The sequence below is a fragment of the Micromys minutus genome (genome assembly GCF_963924665.1).
Source record: "Micromys minutus genome assembly, chromosome: 16".
In the NCBI taxonomy this organism is placed as follows: Eukaryota; Metazoa; Chordata; class Mammalia; order Rodentia; family Muridae; genus Micromys; species Micromys minutus.
In genome coordinates this window covers 54,787,521-54,807,858 of record NC_137985.1, presented here as the reverse complement: position 1 = coordinate 54,807,858, position 20,338 = coordinate 54,787,521, and the positions used below count along the sequence as shown (strand labels likewise).

Below are 20,338 nucleotides of genomic sequence, written 5' to 3'. Positions count from 1 at the left end.
AAACATCTCAGAAATCAGCAGGTTCAAGGCTGGGGACATAGCTCAGTTGTTAGAGTACTTTGCCTAGCACGCATGAAACCCTGAGTTTAGCCCCTAGCGCTGCATAAAATGGTGGTGTGTGTCTGTAATCCCAGCGCTAAGTAGGGAAGGGTAGGAAGATAGGAAGCTCATGGACATTTTCAGCTACGTAGTAAGCTTAAGTCCAGCCTCGGCTGCATGAGGTGGTATCTAAGAACAAGATTAATGAAACAAAATTAGTGGGTCATCCTCACCTGCTGATTCACATTTGTATAGGAAGGACCTGAGATTTGAGAGGAGAAGCCTACAAAATGATAGGCCTTCCTTAGTAGCCAGGCTAGGAAAGGGACAGAATGTCTCACCTACCACCAAGTACTCCTCTTCCTGACCTCTTGGTGATGGGATATCTTTAGTTCCAAATGTCTATTTTTGAGACAAATGTCTAAACCTAGAGTGTTACTATTATTATTAATTTTTTAATATGTATGGGTGCTATACTTGCCTGTCTATCCATGTGCCACATGTGTGGCTGGTGCCCTCAAAGATCTAAACAGGGAATCAAATCCTCTGCAAGTGGAACTTTATATGGTTGTGAGTAGCAATGTGGTTGCTGGGAATTGAACACGGGACCTCTGGAAGAGCAGCTAGTGCTCTTAACCACTGAGCCTCCTCTACAGCCTCCAGTGCTTCAATTTTTTTTGTGATAGTTATGGACCAGAATTCATGGCAACACAGGCATATAAGAGAGAAACTGTGGAAGGGACAGACTTATTTCCCTTTAAAGACCATAGTCCTTGTCTATACAAGCCTCAGCTCTGGCAAGGAGCATGATGGGGCCTAATGACATTTTGTCTGAGCCATGCTCTGCAGACCAGGGACATTTGCTTTCAAACAGTCCCTTTGAGCTTGCAGTCAATGCTGAAAAGCTTGTTCTTGGAGAAGGTAGCTTAAACAGTAGAGTACTTGTCTGTCATGAACTGAATTAGGACCTAAGTTTGATTGAGAGCATTGCATAGACCAAGTTTGTTGGTCCATGCCTGTCATCCTAGCACTGGGGAGAAGGTAGAGGCAAGGAGTTCAAGGTTCAAGGTTATACCTGCTACATAGCAAGCCAAGAAACCTATAATACATAAAACTGTCAAAAAACAAATACCTTTAGGAAGCAAGGAAGGAAGGAAGGAAGGAAGGAAGGAAGGAAGGAAGGAAGGAAGATAGAAAATAGCCATGTTATCTATCTAGTTTCTGCACAGTGAGCACCACTGAGTAGCAATACCCACATCCTGTAAGAGAACTTATCAGATACCTAAAGCTTCAGCATACTGTAGACATGCTGGATCTGAACCTGTATTTACCAAGGCCCCTATCTACAGTGGCCCAGAAATCCCTTTGTGCCTTTCATAGAGGAAGAAACCAAACCCAAGAGGAGGTCCAAGGTCACACAACTGGTAGGTAGGACAGCCAGGATGTGTATGACCTGGCCACAGGTTTCAACTCCACAAACACTTCTCAAAGCACAATGGAACTTTGCCCCTGAGGATGCCCAAGTGTGAGGGTCTTCAGACCAGCTGAGCCTATTCCATCTCAGTATCAACACCCACCCACCTCCAAATCAAACCTTCTAAAAACCAGCCTGATTGATGAGGAAATACAAACTGAACAAACACGTAAGGGAAACATTCACTCTACCTAGTAATCAGACATGCAAATGAAAGCAACATTTAGGAGCCATTCTCTACCTATATAATTAGCAAGACTGGGGGAAAAAAGCAAGCAAAAACTGTTGCGAACAAGGTATGCGCGTGTACAACCCTCAACAGCATAGATTTATATAAACCTTTGGGAAAGTGATCTGGCAACATCCATCAAGAGCCATGAATATATTATGCCCGCTGACCTGGGAATTCACTGGGGGAAATAATTCAATGGGACGGCAGAGTGGGGAGCTGCTTGTAAGATGATGCTCACTGCAACATTGGCTGCAAACATGGGGAAAATCCTAATATTCTGCAGGAAGGGAAGGGCTGGGGAAACTGGGCATCTACCAGTTCCTGCTCTGCTAGGCATCCATCTGAAATGAGAATTAAGAGGTCTAACTAGTAGCAGAAAAATGTGGATAAAAGAAAGAATGAGCTTGGAGCTGGATCTCAGAGGCAAACACTTTCTTAGTGTAGGAGGCTGTGGGTTCAGTTCTCAGGACACACACCCCAACACAAATACCCATCTACTACACACACACACACACACACACACACACACACACACACACACACACACAAAATGACTGTCTGGCCTGGTAGTACACACCTTTCATCGAAGCACTCAGAAAGCAAAGGTAAGTGGATCTCTGTGGTTTTGAGCCAACCCAGTGTATATGGTGAGTTTTAGGACAGTTCAGAACATATATAGTAAATAGGCCTTGTTTTTAAACGGACAGACAAACAGGAGAATACAAACTGCTTATGTGAGCTGGGGTAACGATGCTGTGAAAACATTGTGTGCCCTGGAGGGCAGGGCAGAGCTGGACAGAGAGGAAGACAGTTTCAGAGTCAGGGACACTGACAGACTAAGGCTCTTTTTAGCCATTCTTGCAGTTGTAAACCTCAGAAAACAGCTTCAAAGGGCTCCGAAGGTGACAGAGAATCCTACCCCTCATTCCTGGGCAGAGGGTCACACTCTACATTGCCACTGGCTCCCTGGGGAGCAGGAAGGCTGTGAGTGTCTCATCCTGACTTACCATGAAGCCTGGAGCACAAGTGCAGCTCCCAGTGATACTGTGGCAGTCAGCGCCATTCTGGCAGGTGCAGGGTAGCTGGCAACCATTGCCATAGTAACCAGCAGGGCAGGACTCATTGCAGTAGTGGCCAGACCAACCTGGTTGGCAGGTACAAGCTCCAGTAACTGGATGGCAGCTGAACAGAGGACAGAAGGAAGGAGAGGACAGGCTTGCAACTGTGTCCCTTCCTCTGCCCTCCCCAAGTCTAGTCTGCCCATGGTAGTAAGAGCAAAGGACCCCTGTGGTTAAGTTAATCATGCCTTGTTTGTTTATGAGATGATGCATTACATAGTCTCATATTTCCCAGAAATGAAGACTTGTGGTTAAGTAATTTGCCTAAAGTGATTCAGCAAGGAGGTACAAGACCAGGGTTAATACCCAGACTCTGACTCCCAAACAGGCACTATTTTTCCCCCTGTGAGATAGACTTGTGGTGCCCAGACTACGTTTGAACTCCCTGTGTAGACAAAGGAAACACTACATTTCTAGTACTCCTCCTTCCACCTCCTAAAAGCTAAGATAACAAGCATGTGTCACCATGCCCTGTTTATGCTAGGGATCAATGCCTAGCCTTGCTAGACAAGGACTCTACCAACTGAGTGATAGCTCCTCTCCACTAGTACACCCCCATAGTAAATCCCCAGTGTACACTCTATAAAACTACACTGAGTCCAAAGCATAGGGCAGTGTCTTTCTCCCTTGCCTTATCGACTTTCATCACTCGTGTAAGATGGGAACATGTGAAAAGGCAACTATGAAGCTGGTAGCTCTCCAGGTGATAGACTCTTGGTGAGCATTGGTAGTTAAAACAAGATCCTAGGTCAGGATGACCTTTCTGACAATGGCTGTCCCTCAGGGACCTGCCATTTTGGGCTTCCTTACAATCTGTAATAGAGCAAACCTTTCTCCCTCCCAGATCATATTCACTGCCCAGTGTATACAAACAGGAATGCAAATTGTTTTTACTATATTTAATTATTTTTCTTTTTGAGACAGGGCTTTATGTAGCCCAGGCTGGCTTTAAACTTGCTGTATAGCTGAGGATGATCCTGAACTTTAGCTTTTGCATTTTGGTTTGTGTGTAAGTGTATGGGAACATGGATGTCATGGTACATGTGTAAAGGTCAGAGAACAACTTGTGAGAGTTTTCTCTCCAACCATGTGGGTTTCAGGGATAGGACTCTGGCCATTGACCTTGGTGGCAAGCAACTTTAACTGCTAAACTATCTCACCAGCTCCCAATCCTGAACCTCTGATCCTCCTGTTCTACCTCTACAGTGCTAAGGTAACAGCTGAGTACCATTACCACACCTGGTTTTGTGCCCTACTGAAATTCAAACCCAGGGCTTCCTGTATGCTAAGCAAGTACTCTGTTGGCTGAGCTGTGTCCCCAGCCCTCCGTGTTTAATTATTTTCTGTGTCTGTTGACTTGTTTTCTGTCTACCCACTAGGTTTCAGCTCCCTGGGGAAGCTTGTCTGTCTTGTCACCTCTCAGGGCCCAGTGGGGTTCCAGGAACAGGGGAAATGTTGACCTCATGGCATGCTTAAAATGAACGAATTAATGAACAGACTAATTGTGAGCAGCCCAGCTAGCCTCTCTTCTGGGGGGCCATGGTGTTCTGTTGAAAATGAGGGGGTGAGCCAGAGCAGATGATTCTGGAATAATAAGTACCAGTAGCTAATAATCACTTCAAAAATGTTTAGTCTCATTAATCATCTAGTCAAAACAACAATTGGATATCACCTTCTCTCTATCAAAATACAGACAAGCTTTTTAAATGCTGGTAAAAGTTTCAAAACAATCCGAGGTTACATATCAGGAGACCTAAAAATATTCAACTGCCTCGGCCTTGTAATTCCATTTCTAAGAATCTATCCTAAGGAAATAACGGTGATTATGGAGGAAGATTTATACACAGAGATGTTCCCTAAAGCATTATTTATAACAGTGGAAGATAGAAGCAATTTAAATAATAATAAATAATATGTGGCCAGGCTATGAAAATACCAAGCACCTCACACACATACATTTCTTATCTTCCACAAACCTGTGAAGTAAGAATGTGAATCTCCATTTTGTAGGTGGCATTCAGAGGTTTTAAGACCTGCCCAAGGTCACACAGATAAGTGGGTGAGCACACCTTAAACCCAGCAGAGGCAGGCAGATCTCTGAGTTCAACACTAGCCTGTTCTACAGAGTGACTTACAGGACTGCCAGGGCTACACAGAGAAACAGTGTCTCGAAAAACAACAACAACATCAAAAAACTTTCTGTTATAAGTTGCCTTGGTCACAGTGTCTCTTTATAGTAATAGAACAGTTACTAAGACTCTAGGCAAACTCTACAGTCTGAACTATATTCCAGCCCTACAATTCTATTTCTAGAAACAAGACATCTAACATCTTAATTTAAATTTCCCTTTGGAAAGGTGCTAGAGAATAATGGCAGACAATGATTTGAATTTTTTATTTTTGCTTTTTTTGAGACCAGCTGTCTTTGAACCTGTGGCAGTTCTGCCTGTGAAGGCCTCACTTCCCCTGGGTGACCTGGCTGTTCAAGCAGTGCTGGAGGGAAGCTTGGACTAAAGTCCCCATCACTGATGCACAGGCTGCCTCCTCTGTCATCAGGTTCCCCCTTTCTTCCTTTTTCCCCAGACACAGATTAATCACTAGCTAACAGGAGCCGAAAGCTGCACAATGCAGGCAGCAGCTTTGAGGGGTGGGTTTTTCTGCCTTTCTTTTGCCCTGATGAGATTTCTATCTCTGTGGCATCTGCTGGCTAAATCAAATCTTTCAAAGGTAATCTGCCATCATGGCTCCTGAAATTCATCTATGACAATCTAATTTCAGAGGGAACATTTAAGAGGCCTGACACCCAGACACTGTCCTCAAGGTGAATGATCTATGAAGGAGAGTGACCTCTTTTGTGTTTTCAGAGCCCACGAAAGAAATTAAAGCTCACCAGCCTGCTCTTTCCCAGGGCAACCCATAACTTCTCTGCAGCAGCTAGCCAGAGGGAAGAAGCAGGGAGAGGCTGTTGGGTAGGCTGGGGAGCAGGGCTCTCTTAGACTGGCGTTAGAGTCCTATCTCCTCAGAAGGATGCTGGAGACAGGAAGCCACCATTTATCTCAAGTGCTGCACAAGTTTAGGGACAAATGAGGCAAGGCTTCTAATGACTGCCCCTCCACTCCAAAAAAATCACACACACACACACACACACACACACACACACACACACACACACACACAAAAAAAAAAAACCCAAAAAACGTGATTAGGAGCACCTATTTGGAAGACTGGCACAGAGAAGAGAGAGGCACATATTAGGGTATTTTTTTAGCTGGGTAGTGAAGTACCAGCATACCTCCATCTTAGACTTAAGAGCCATCTTCTAGTAAAGACAAGCTAGGCTCATTCCTGTTTATGATTAAACCCGTTTCTCAAGGACTGGGCTATACCACACTGCAACCTTAACAAATGGTTCTGCCTGCTCTAGGAATGGCCATCCTGTCTTTGTTTTTAAAACCATGTTTATAACCATCTTGCAATCCTAGCTTTGTTTCAAAAGGTGATATGACTGCCTCTGAGTACCTTGTTGTGCCCACCTTGCAACTGTGTTTTTGTTTCAGGAGGTCATTCTGACTGAAGTGTCATGCTTATGTGCTGCTCTGGTAAATGGTAACCATGCCTATTTCACCTGACAAATGTCCCACTTGGAAACCCCCTACATCTGAGCTATAAAGGACCTGTCTTCCTCACCTCCAATGCTGACTTCTCAAACCCCACCTTAGGAAGAGGACGACTGTATACATGAATTTAAAAAAAAAAAGGTTGCTTTAGTTAATTTTGCCATGATGGTTTGAGTAGTGGTCTGAGGCCAGGGATCCTGCTGAATATTCTATGGAGCATAAGACTGTTCTGTGTGTCCAACCAGGTGGGTTGCCTGATATAGACTGAGCAGCAACGCATGTGTCAGAGGCTCAGTCACAAGGCTGGAATGCCAGGAGAAGGGGAATATTTAACAAGCAAATGGGGCAGAACTATCTAGAAGATGCACTGCTTAAGATGAATTGAGCCATGCCTGTCACTGAAGGCTGAGACAGTGGCCATAGGCAGGCTGCTGGCACCCTTGAGGATCCAGGCTTGGGGCAAGACTCTCCCCAAGGAGATAGTGCTTTGGAGTCTAAACAGCCTGCCCAGAGCTGGGCTGGCAGGAACCATCCAAGGATCCTAAGGATGCCTAAGGATGGCTCTTGCCTCCCAGTTCCTTAAAACATAACACACGTTAAAGATGGTAGAGCAAATAATCATTAATATTGGATGGGCTGAGATTAGTGACAGAGAAGAGGGAGTCCTTCCAGATTAATAATGCATGGAGAACTCCGTCAGAAGAAAGATAAATTATGCAGCGCACGGTTGCCCGGGGAAGGGAGGGAAACAATGGCCTTTTAATTTGGAGCTTGAGTGAATCTCTGTAGTGGGGACTCTTCCTGAATGGGGACCTCAGGAGCCTCTTTGCTTCCTGTCCTTGGCTTTTCAGCAAGGATGGAGTGTCCCCATTGCTGTCTTCTACCTGTGGAATAGGTGAACTGGTTTCTTATTACAATACTAGGGACCCTTAGATTTCTCACCCTGCCCTTCAGTTCAGGCAAAAGGATACCTCTTCCAGGATGCCCTTCCTGCCCAAAATGGTGTTTTTATGTGATCTTTTATGCACATATCTTGGGTCACAATAACTGGGACACATGTTGGAACCCAGCAGAGCCAGGTACATATATTTCTACCCTAATATTTCTCAACCTTGGATGCTGGGTATGTTACACACTTAATGGTGTGTCATGGTTTGGCTTATTGAATTTTTTGATTAGGACACCAAGTAAGGCTATGAGACACTCCTGGAGGTGCCTTGTATTGGAAAAATATGCCAGCAAGTGCCTAGTGTCAGTGAATACTCAGAATCTGAGGTCCTAAGGGTACCTGGGCTCCCTTCATGAAGCCTGGCCCTGCCCTGTGGGGACACTCAGGTCATGCATAGACCAGCTGCCTTGGCCCTCTCTGTATAGTCCTCTGAAATGCCACCAAGAAACCATATTTATTTAAGCTGATACATGCCAAGATGCCCTGCTTGAAGTGACAGGAGGCTACCATGTGACTTGTGAGAAACCAAACATTGAGGTGAAGAGGAGTCTCAAAGCAGAAGCATTCTCCACCTGGCCATCTGCTTGGTATCCACTGCCTGGGCCATTCATAGGTAAGGAGAAGGGATACCCCACCCCTTCTACCCTGATAACAGATAGCAGTCAGTCAGATAGAGGGTAGTAAGGCATCTCTAGGACAGAGAGCCCCCCTTCCTAACAGAAGGCAGGGTAGCTGGAGTAATAAGAAGTGCAGGAGGAGGCTGAGTCATTTGCTCCTCTGTTTCTCAGACCTGGTCTTCTCTGGAAGGAGGAGTGACACTAGCTACAGTCCCCATGTTTCCAAGCTGTCCTAGGCTGATCTCTATCCTTCCTGCTCGCCCACCAGGCCAGGACTTCTTTGGTCCCAGATGGGCTTTCTATGGCTCTAGCCTCTGCTCAGATGTTCAGTGTGAAGAGGACTCTCCACACCATGAGCCCTGTCACCCCCAACCATCTTGACCCCCAGAACTATCCAGTCCTAGTCCCCTGTTTCTGTGGGTCACTGGACTGTACCTTACTTGTATGTGAGGCTTGAGAACAACCTATTGTGAAGCCCGGGTAGCTGAACATAAAGAGCAGGTAGCAGATGACTTAAGATCTGGTCCTGATTCCACCTGGGTGGCATTGGTTTTCACTTTTTATTAGAGAAAGCAAAGCTTCAAAGGCCCAGCCTCTTCTTCCAGTTGGCTAGCTGGCCACTCTAAAAGTGGAGCCACAGCCCGGGAAGCCTTTCTTTATCAGGGGCCCACCTAGCCCCTGCCCCAAGCTTACCTGTCCATAGCTCATACCTGATAGTGTTCTCAGTGTCACAGGGACAGGGCAAGGTACAGCCTGGGCCATGCAGGCCCTCTGGGCAGAGCCGTTCCTGGCAGCTAGGGCCTTTGTAGCCAGGCTCACACTCACAGGCACCTGTGGCTGGTGAACATTGACCTCCATTGTGGCAGTCACAGCGTTGAGAGCACCGGAAACCGAAAGTTCCAAAGGGACATTCCTCTTGGCACCTGTGAGAAAGCAGAGCAGGATGAAGCTGTAGGCAGAGCCCTACAGCTGGGCTTCCTGTTGCATCTGCATAGACCCCTCCTCCCTTGGAATGCCTGGCCTATCACCTCTCTCCCAGCCTTCTTCCCCATATCCATTGGAACTTCACCCATGGGTCTCCTCAGTAGCCAGGATGAGCTCATATTATCCTTATCATGATATAAAACTTTGTTTCTTTTTCATTGTCAAAAGCTGTGATAAGGCTGAATGTAGTGGCAAATGTCTATAATCCTAGCTCCTAGTGAGGCTGAGGCAAGATGGTTCTTTTAGGTTTGGGACCAGCCTGGTGGGTTCCAGACTACTCTGTGTGATCATGGGCTGCATGTAAGTCCTCTTTAAAAAAAAAAAAAGCGATAAAATGTGTGTGTTGTGCCTTTTAAATATTTATTTATTTATATAAGTATACTGAAGCTGTCTTCAGACACACCAGAAGAGGGCATCAGATCTCATTACAGATGTTTGTGAGCCACTATGTGGTTGCTGGGATTTGAACTTGGGATCTCTGGAAGAGCAGTCAGTGCTCTTAACCACCAAGCCATCTTCTCTAGCTCATGTGCCGTGGTTTAAATGCTTGAATGTTTGTTTCTTTCAAAATTCATGATGAAAGTTTTTGTTATAATTAATTGTATAATTAAACAATTTATTTATATTTAAAGAGTCTCATATAGGCCAGGCTGACTTCAAATTAACTACATGGTCAAAGGTGACCTTGAACTTCCCATCTTTCCTTTTCCACCTTCTGAGATCTACCATGCCTGGTTTAAGTGGTGCTGGGGATTTTTTTTTTTCCCATTTTTTTATTTTGTTTGAGACAGAGCCTTACTCTGTAGTTCAGCTTGGTGTCCTAGAATTCACTATGTAAACTGGGCTGGCCTCAAATTCACAGCAATCCTACTACCCAAACTCCTGACTGCTGGGATTATTCATATGTGCTTTCCTGAGTCTCGGGCAGAAGCCTCTCTCCCCTCAGTATATGACTCATTCCCTGAGGGTGGAATTTCTCTTAAGTAGATGTGTCTCCTTCCTTCATCAGTTTGCATACTCCCAAAGACTGACTGCTTGCTGTTCTGAGATCTGAGGACTCCTCAAGGTAGGATCGAGCTCTATCTCATCAATCAGTGAGCTCTCAAGGTGGAGGACTGACACTTTGTGCTGTGTGAACTCATACAGGCAGGTGCTTGGGGGTCCCTGCATTCTGGGAATGCTCTGTTTCATTAGCCTACAGGTTAGTAGATGAGGATCTCTTGGATGCTGCTGCTGGTTTCCTGGTTTTTTTAACCTCCCTTGCTGCAGGCTAGGGTAATTCCTCAGGAAGCACAAGCTCACTGTCACAGCAACTGAACCTTGGGAAAATAAGGGGTCACTCTGGGGGTAACCTGTGCACTGGAGGAAAATAGCCTATGGGGTTAGGGATTATCTAGTTCTTAACTCTGCCTTAATGATACAAATAACAAAGAGCTGACTTAAGCTTCTGAGGGACCATGTCCTCATCATAAAATGAGCTAGAAACCCTCATCAGGTTGTTTGAAGATTAAACAAAATAATACTAGGGGCTTTAGCAGTGAACGTGACTTGCAGAACCTGAGTTCTGTTCTCAGCACCTGCACTGGGAAGCTCACAACCACTGTATCTCCAGGTCCAGGAGATCTGCCACTGGTCTCTAGTCCCCCCTGGCACTGCACTCACATGTGCATGGCCCAGTGTACTGAGAGTTTTAGTTTAAGAACCCAGTTATGTTATGTGAATATGTTTTTGTTTTAATCCCAGGTGCTAATAAGAGGCTGCTTCCCAGCAGGTGATTATGATTTGTCTAGCAGAGGTGTGATCTTTGCCTGATGCAGTTAAATTCTGGGGACTCTGGAGAGGGATAAATGGTAGAGCCCGGAGAAGGACTGGGGTGGCTGCTGTTCCCCCTGATACTGGTTTCTGTTGTTGTGGTTTATTAAGTAGTTGTAAGCAAAGAGAAGATGGAGATATTCTGATGATGAAGATTGGACTTGCCCAAGGAACCCAACGGCCCTAATCTGTAGGAAGTAGTCTAAAGAGGTGAACTCTAACCTTATTTCTCTTCTACCTAGTGTTAGGGAATTGGGAGGGATTAAGATGGAATATGGGTTGGAAGGGTAGTTGATATAAGAACCCAATAAAGTAGCACACACAAACAACAACAACAAAACCACCAAAAAAGCAACAAGAATAAAAAAAATCCACCAACAACCCATTACCATGTACCTAATTAATTTCTAAAAGGTGTGTATTATCATCCAGAAAGGTAGCCAGGAGACCATTATTTGTTGGTACTCTTAGATAAATTTCTCTACTGCTGATCTGTCTCTCAGTTCTTATTAAAAGTTTGTTTCAGTTCTTAAAACACAGCAGATATGACCCTCTTGCCTTAGTTTCAGGCATGAAAAGGCTCAAAGGAAAGTATTCTGAAATGAAATGGAAGCATGAACTTGGGGAATTAGACACGGTTTAATTATCACTTGTGTGGAGGTCAGAGGGTGGCTGTAGAGTTGGTTTTGCCCTTTTACATGTGTTCCAGGGAACTCATGGAACTCAAACTTTGAGTAGCAGGCACATTTCAGTGCTGAGCCATCTCACCAGTCCCTCCCCCTAAGATTTTTGCTTTGTATTCAAGTGTGACCTTGAACTCCTGATCATCTTACTTCTACCTCCTGAGTGTTGGAATTACAGGCATGAACCATCAAAGCCTATTTACTCAGTACTAGTAGTATAGAAGGAACATGCCGAGCATTTCAAGTAAAAAGGGATCTGTGCAGTCTCAGGTCTTTATGCATGCTAGGCAATCACTCTACTGAGCTACATCCTCATTTGCTTATATTCTAAATGTACGCTGTGCTGACTAGTTTTATGTCAACTTGACACAAGCTAGAATCAACTGAGAGGAGGGAACCTCAATGGATAAAATGCCTCTATAAAGTCTGGCTGTAGGCAAGCCTGAAGGGCATTTTCTTAATTAGTGGTTGATGTAGAAGGATTCAGCCTATTGTGGATAGGGCCACCCCTGGGCTGGTGGTCTTCAGTTCTATAAGAAAGCAGACTGAAAAAGCCACAAAGAGCAAGCCAGTGAGCAGCACCCCTCCAAGATCTTAGCAGCAGCTCCTGCCTCCAGGTTCCTGCTCTACTTGACTTTCTGCTTTTACTACTTTTAATGGCCCTTACTGCTTTTAATGATGAAGAATTGTATAAAACTATGAGGAAAAAGAAACCCTCTCCTCTCCAAGTTGCTTGTGGTCATGGTGTTTCATCACAGCAATTGCAACCCTAACAAGACCGTATATACCCAACTTCTTGGAGGCTCATTCTTCCTCACACAGGGCAGAATGGGCCTTGGTAAAAGGCCAGAGGCCTCAATGAGGACACGTGGCCACACTCCAGTGGACTTGGGGATGTGCAGCATTGTATATTGGGGGATTGAGAGCAGCCAGAATATTCAGGACTAGTGTTGGCAACTGGAGACAGGTGCCCTTGTTTCTGCCTCTCTGTTCTGTACCCTGAGTGACTGGTGAGCAAGAGAGTGACAGAGCAGCAGTGAATGGGACATTGCTTTAGAGAACCCCTCAAGGGAGATGCCTACTGGCTGTCTTCTCTCAGAGCCACTGTGTGAGGAAAGAAATCTGGCCAAAGGCAGGCAATGAAAAAGATCTGGGCTGCCACAACCTCCTGTGGCAAGAGCAAATGGAGGGGTTGGGGTGGGGAGGAAGAGTGGGTGGCAGGCAGGAGAAAGAAAGGGGGAGCTCAGAGGAGGGGGAAGGGAGTAAACAGAGGTAGAGGGAGAGGACCAAGAGCTGCTAAAGATCCAGGGTCTAAACTGCAGATTTCTCCACAGACCACTGAGCTAGGCAGGCCTCAGATCTTTCTCATGTCAGGAGAGAAACTCACACCAGGGGACACCTGCTCACTTGCATGGGAATAGTCCTGCCCATCAGGACAGGCGGCTCCTGTCTCCCCAGGCTATATTCCAGGGGAAGGGGCACGGAATCTACCTGCCCAGAAAAAAAAATTAGAAATGAAATATTGACAACCTAATCTATTTGCATAATCAGTCTCTTTTTACTATTTTTCCTAGCCACAATTTAAACAACTTATTTATTTAGAGATCAAGCAAAGACTGCTAATGAATTTTACACAAAGCACACTAATAATCGGCCTGTGGAACAGGAAGGTAATCACAGCAGGGATTAACTTTCTACTTAAACACCCTTCCTTCCCAACATATCAATCTAATGTGTCCAATATCGCCATTAACAACCAGATACATTGCTCAATTAAATTACAAGTTACGTTTCATGTTTAATTTGAGCGGGATCTCCCCAATCTGGGGAGATCCACATTATTATACCCACTTGGCTTTAATATGCTCATGATAATTTGGGGTGGGCTAATGCAGCTGTCACCTAGAAAATTAATGGAGGCAATTTTACAAAATATTAAACACCAGGCAGCCTGTTGAGGCAGGAAAGCCAAATGCACTCAGAACTCTGCATAAACTCTCCTGAGGCAGGCTGACAAAACAAACTGGAAGGCCCGTGGTTTGGGAGTTTCTCTCTGCTTTGAGATCAGAGGTGAGACTTGAAGAAGAGACACTTGGGATTATTTTTGCCCTTGGTGAACCCCGAGAGCCAGTGAGGTGGCCCTATTGGTGGTGCCTGGTAGTTTGCTAACACTAGTTTCCAACACCAGAATAAGGCTGGAGCACAGGGGTTGGGTTCCTCTGGTCCCCAACATCTCCTTACCTTGGGGTTTGAAGATGTGATGGGAAAATGGACCTAACACTTAATCCCAGGTCCTCAGAGCCCACACTCTGTGCTCTGTGCTCCAGTGAACCTAGAGAGATGAATGCTGCCACAAGGCTTAAGAACTTTAGGGTATATAAACCCAGTGTTAGCAGACAGACTTTCTGGATCTCACTAAAAACTGGGCCAGCTCTGGGGGAAACAGAGGAACGGTAATTTTGTTAATCAGATCCAAAAGGTGGCTGGAGCTGTATCAGAGAATCAAGTGCCTATCTAGTATGCAGAAAACTGTGGATTTGACCCCCAGAACCCCAACTCAGGATTTAACTGAGAATGGTAACATCTCTGTCTCAGCACTCAGAAGATGGAGGCAGGAGGTTTAGAAGCTCTGGTCTCCTTGGCTACACAGTGAGATTAAGGCCAGCCTGGGCTATGAGATACTGTGTCAAAACACCACACACACACACACACACACACACACACACACACACAAACACTCGCACATTCGAGAAAGGACTTATTGGGTGACTCTGATGTCACCCAGGGAGAGACCAGGAAATAAATATTACCTTGTCCAGGATCACCCCACCCTCTTGCAGGCCCTGAGAAGATCCCCAGGAGGTGAAGAATGACAGCGTGCCACATTTTCAGGTGTTGGGTCATAGCCTTCCAGAGGGTGACCTTATGGTTTATTTTTCTTACACATATAAACACAGTAGAATCCATGTGACAAATTCTCATAACAAAGCTTCAGGGCCGGTTACATCATTTGCAAAACAGCAAAGCACCCATGACCTTTCATGTAAGCATGAATTCTATTGGCTGATGAGCAAGTTCAGGGATAAAGCCTAGAGAAAGGATCTATGATAAGCATAAGGATAGATTCTATTGGTGGAGGGTACAAAGTAGATATAGAGCTGTGTTCTATTCATTGGAGACAAAGCTCAGGATGTTGGGGAGGTTCTGGAGGAGGCTGGCTCCCAACAGAATAGCAAAGGGTCACTAGGTTGTCTGACCAGGTCACTCAGGCATTCCAGGTTTTCAGGCACACTTCCTTCCATTGAAGAATACAGGCCTGTGATTGACAATCCTGGTTTCCCCAGTGCCTAGTCTAAGCTGTGCTTTTTACAGTATCTCCTCTCACTTGGGCTAGAAGAATAACAATAACATTTAGGGACCAGAGGTGAAACTTGGATCAACCTGCACAGTGCCAGGCAAAAGGCAGGGACTCCTCTAGATGGTTGGTGGAGAAGGGGACCTGGCCTTGGGTGGGTGGACACAAGTGTGATCCTCTACCTCCAGTTCAGCATGGATTCAGATATGAGGCCTAGCTTCTCTCCCCCACAGTGTGCCCTGGCCCCACAGCTGTCTTCCAGTTGTGTGCAAAAGTCAGTTCTTGGGTCTATGTTCTGTCGCCTGTTCCCTCTGCCAGGTTGGCTTCATTCAAGGATGGTGTCTCTCTGGACCTCCATTCAGCATTCATATCACACAAAGTGATGTCAGTATCTTTCAGAGATAACTCGATTTTTTAATTTCAAATCTACTTCTATAAGAATGTGGATACTGATTTTTCTTTCTCAGCTCTTTCAGAAGGTGCATGCCTTCCCTGGTGTAAGTCCAGGGCAGTGAGGCTGGTGGAGGGGTATGAATGTGTGGGTGAGACAGGGTAGCTTTCCCTGGTAGGATTCAGAATGCCTTCTGAGGACAGAGGCAGAAGGCTGGCCAGGCATGGTATTCTATGCAAGGCTGCTAAGAGTATGAACAATTGAACATCATAGGCAAGAGTTAATGCCACCTTACCTGTCCCCCATGTATCCAGCTGTACAGTGGCATTGTCCAGTCACATGGTCACACTGGCCTCCATGGTGGCAGGGACAGTCCTGGCTACAGTTCTGGCCAAAGGTCCCTGGTGGACAGGGCTGGGCACACACTGCTCCCTGAAATAGAATTGAGGACAGGCTTGGTAGGGCTCCAAAGATAGCATGCTGAGGTTATATACTCCAAGGAACATTGGAGCCCCAGGGACCACCCCAAATTCCTAGTATAATCAGGAGATCTGGGCATTTATGCTATGGTTAGGTCTGCTGAGGCTAGTTCTTACACCCAACTATGCAGGACACAGTTAGTACCTGCAACATATCAGGTGCTAGGTTAGATACCTGGGGTACAAATTTGATACCTATCCTCCCAGAGTCTTGGCGAGACCTCAGAGGAAGCTAGGTAGAACTCGTAGTGTTAATATTCTCACATGTATGTGAAGAAAAAAGAGAGCCGAGCAGATATAGGAGATCCCCCACTTAACATCCAGCCATGGAGACACACTCACCCCTGTGCCTTTCCTAAACCCAGCTATAGAGCAGAGAACCCAAAAGGAGGTAATAGTGTAAGAAAGGAAAGGAGAGGGGTGTGAAGAAGTGGAAAAGGTCAGAAGAAGGGAGGAGAAGGAAGGCAGAGAAGGACAGGAAGGAGGAAAAATATGACTCCTGTCGGGGCATAGCATTACACATTTTTATAAATTAGAAAACAAAACATTTTAAAACCAGGCAGTGGGGGGTGCATGCCTTTAATCCCATCACTCAGAAGGCAGAGGCAGACAGATCCCTATGAGTTTGAGCCTGGCCTGGTTTACAGAGTGAGTTCCTTGACAGCCAGAGCTACACAGAGAAACCCTGTCTCATGAACAAAACAATCAAACAAACAAAAGCAAAACAAACAAAACCCAAACCATCTTTTATTTCTGTGTGGTATGTGTGCCATGGCATGTGGACTCCTGAGGAGGTTAGGACTTAGGATTCCCTGAAGCTGGAGTTACGGGTGCTTATGAGCTCCCTGACACGGATTTATAGAGTGAACCTTGGTCCTTTGGAAAAGCTGCAAGTGCTCTCAACTACTAAGCCATCACTCCAGCCACCAAATTTTTAAGTTTCTAAATCAAAGACATTGGGAAGAGGAAAATAGTCATATTCAAAACCTAGGACTCAAGTTGTTAAACCTTGTAGCTAGGAGTTAGAGAGCAGCAGAGCCGTTCCTTAAGAGTCTGGAGAGAAGATAGTTTCCAGTCTAAAACTGGCTGCCCAGAAGCACCAGGGGTGTGACTGAGGGGAAAGTCCAGGTCTTTAGCACTTCAAGAGAACAAACTAGTTAAAGCAAAATCCTTCTGTCTAGAATTGTAAAGCTACCAAACCCAATCCCCAAGTGGGGGGATTTGATAGAGGCAGTTTCAGATTTGAACATGGTCACAAACATTAACCCTCATGAGTACTCTTCAGTAACTAGCTGGAATATCCCTGTGCCCCTCATCAAATGGAATGCCCAGGGTTGGTTATATAGTTCAGTCAGTCGAGTGCTTGCCTGGCATGCATGAAACCCTGAGTCCAGCCCTCAGCATCATATAGACTGGGTATAGGAACACACATCTGAAGGTGGAGGCAGGAGGATTAGAAGTTCAAGGGTTATCCTTGAGTATATAGCTAGTTTGAGAGTTAGACTTGGGTATGAGGATCCTATTAAACAAACAAACAAACAAACACAAAACAAAAAAGGAGAAAAAGAAAAGAAGACAGAGAAGAATCAAGGTGGTGCACGCCTTTAATTCCAGTACTTGGGAGGCAGAGGCAGGCAGATTTCTGTGAGTTCAAAGCTAGTCTGGTCTACAGAGTGAGAAACCTGTCTTGAAAAACAAGGGAAGGAAGGAAGGAAGGAAAGAAAGAAGGAAGGAAGGAAGGAAGGAAGGAAGGAAGATAAGAAAAAGAAAAACATGGATTCTGAGAACTAGGGACCCATCAAAAGAGAAACAAAAGGAATCCCATGACAGTAGTGAATGTGCAAAGCAAAGAGCGCACACAACAGAAGCGCAAGGTGTTCTCAACACTGCCTCAAAATACAAAGGCAAAACAGAAAGAAAACGTAGAGTGACTGAGTGAGGCAGGCAGGGAGGGAGGAAGGGAAGAAAAGAGGGAGGGGGAGGGAGGGAGGGAGGGAGGGAGAGGGAGGAGGGAGGGACTTCTGATGTTTCTAAGCTTATTATTGTTTTAATTATTTATTTTATGTATGTGAGTACACTATAGCTGTCTTCAGACATACCAGAAGAGGGCATCAGATCCCATTACAGATGGTTATGAGCCACCATGTGGTTGCTGGGAATTGAACTCAGGACTTTTGGAAGAGTAGTCAGTGCTCTTAATGGCTGAGCCATCTCTCTAGCCCGTGTCCAACCTTATTGAGAGGAATTACAGCCTTCAGTTGAGCTATTGGCTAAATTTGTAATGGCACACACAGGTATGTTAATGTAAACATCCTGGACAACTTAGCTGTCTTTTCTATTTTCTTTCCTTTGTAGGCCGGCCTGTACTTTGGGCATTTCCCTTATTTTTACTGAAGCCTTCCTTCTTGCTATGTGGCTGCTTGTCTCCCATGTCTGACCTCCATGGCTCTCCCTCCTCTTCTTTCCCATCTTCCTCTTTAGTTACCAAGATTCACAGCTTACCTGCTCTGGAGTTTTTCTTTTAATCATGAATAAAATTGTCCTTAAGCTTAAAACAAACAAACAAAAAAGATGTTAACACCAAGTGTTGTGTGTGTATGTGTGTGTGTGGGGGGGTGATAGAACAGCTTGCATAAGTCAGTTCTCTTTCTACCCAGTGGGTTCCAGGAACTGAACTCAGGTTGTCAAGCTTGAGGGTAATCACCTAACCCACTGAACTATCTTACCACCCTGACTCTTATTTGTTTTGTGTGCTAAAGTCAATAGCTGAGAAGTGGCAGTAAAGCATGTTAGGTAGAAAGCAGAGAGATACCCAAAAGGGCACGGGCCAGGGTGTCAAGAACTAGCTTTGAGGGCTGCTCTCTCTGCCCTTAGCTCCAGTATTAGCCTTGTGGTATACGCCTTTAAAACAGCTCATATAAATCTCAAGTCTTCATCAAACATCTGAGCCTAGTCTTGTCTCCTGCCACCCTAGCAGCCTCATGCCAGAGATAATCATTTCTCTTCTGGAGAATGAAGATGATCCTCCAATTAATTAATCAATTTGTTCAACACACAGTTATTAAGCACCAATAATCACTGGGGCCCTGAAGAAGCAAGTTCAGTCAGGAAAAGCCTGCCAGACCAGAGCCATCTACTTTCCGCATCACGTTATTGAGTTGTAATGAATTAAGTGGGAGGCTTTCAGCTCAGATTTCCCCTCTGCAGAGGACTGTACAGTAAGTATGCAGAAGTGGGAGGGCAGCGGTCTGGGAGGGGGGAGGGATCTTTCTCACATGAGCTTAGGTATTCACAAGTGACTAGAGGAGTCTCTGGCTTCTGTGCAATTCTGTCCTTATTCTCCGGGGGTGGGGGGGGCGGGTGTTTGATGGTCCTCTAACCCTGAAAAAAATTCCAAGACAACTTGGGACAGAAGATTATGCTTATATCTATCAGTCAGTCTGTCTGTCTGTCTGTCAATCTCTCTCCCTCCCTCCCTCCCTCCCTCCCTCCCCCCCCCCTCTCTCTCTCTCTCACACACACACACACACACACACACACACACACACACATACATACTGGTTGGAGAGAAGCCTGGTCTCTAGGAAGCTGTAAAGATAACTAAGATTAGAGATACAAAGGAAGCCGGAACAGTGTCCTAATGACTGTTCACTGAAGGAAGCTGGCCTTGCTGAGGTGGTACAGGACTATATAAATGATCAACTACTGCTGGCTGCAAGCATGACCTTTGGAGGAGGCCGGCCAGCATGAAGATTCCTTTCCTGCTGCGACTTTATCTTCTTGAGACTCACAATTGAGGCTGCAATCCTAACTCCCAGTGTATCTGGATATGGCTGTGTGTGGACATGGGGCCTTTGCAGAGATTAAAGACTTGTGTAGGTGGACCCTCATCCACCCTAACTCGTGTCCTTACAAGAGATTAAGACAGACATGTATCGGGCTGGAGGGTTAGTTTAATCAGTAATGTGGATACTACACAAATATTGAGGATTTAAACCTAGAAGCCGCGTAAACAGACAGGATGATGTGTGCTAGCTGGTTTTATGTCAACTTGACATTTCCTTTGGGAAATGGACTCTTCAATTGAGAAAAAGCTTTCATAAAATTAGCCTATAGCACATTTTCTTTCTTAAAAAGTACTTGTTAATTTATATGGGTAATTTGCACATGTTTGCACACCAGAAGAGGGTGTCAGATCACATTATAGATGGTTGTGAGCCACCATGTGGTTGTTGGGACTTGAACTCAGGACCTCTGGAAGAGCAGCCAGTGCTCTTAACAACTGAGCCATCTCTCCAGGCCCTGTAGTACATTCATTATTTTTATTAGTAATTGATATGGGAGGGCTCAGCCCATCCTGGATGGTGCCACCTTTGTTCTGCTGGTCCTGGGTTCTGTGAGAAGTCCAGAGGAATGGTCAAGCAAAGCCAGACCTGTGCAGAGGCTCAGAAGTCATCAGCCCTGCCTGATAAAGGCACCTTGCTATCTGACACCCAGCCTTCAAGCCCTTGAGAAAACAAATGCCTACTGTCTGAGCCATTTGGTCTGAGCCACTTTGTCTGGCAACCCAAGAAGGTTAGGTGTTTCT

General features: G+C 45.5%; 1 protein-coding gene across 15 annotated transcripts in view; it reads right to left on the bottom strand.

Annotated features, from left to right (window-relative positions):
• MEGF11 (multiple EGF like domains 11) overlaps positions 1–20,338 on the bottom strand; it is a gene marked incomplete at both ends in the record, with an annotated part of 202,161 nt that overhangs the window by 42,566 nt on the left and 139,257 nt on the right. For all 15 annotated transcript variants that reach the window (XM_080929893.1, XM_080929900.1, XM_080929904.1 and 12 more), the window contains 3 exons: positions 2,753–2,927; positions 8,757–8,969; positions 15,567–15,703. In XM_080929893.1, coding sequence (XP_080786019.1) covers positions 2,753–2,927; positions 8,757–8,969; positions 15,567–15,703 — 525 coding nt within the window. The remainder of the gene's footprint in view (positions 1–2,752; positions 2,928–8,756; positions 8,970–15,566; positions 15,704–20,338) is intronic.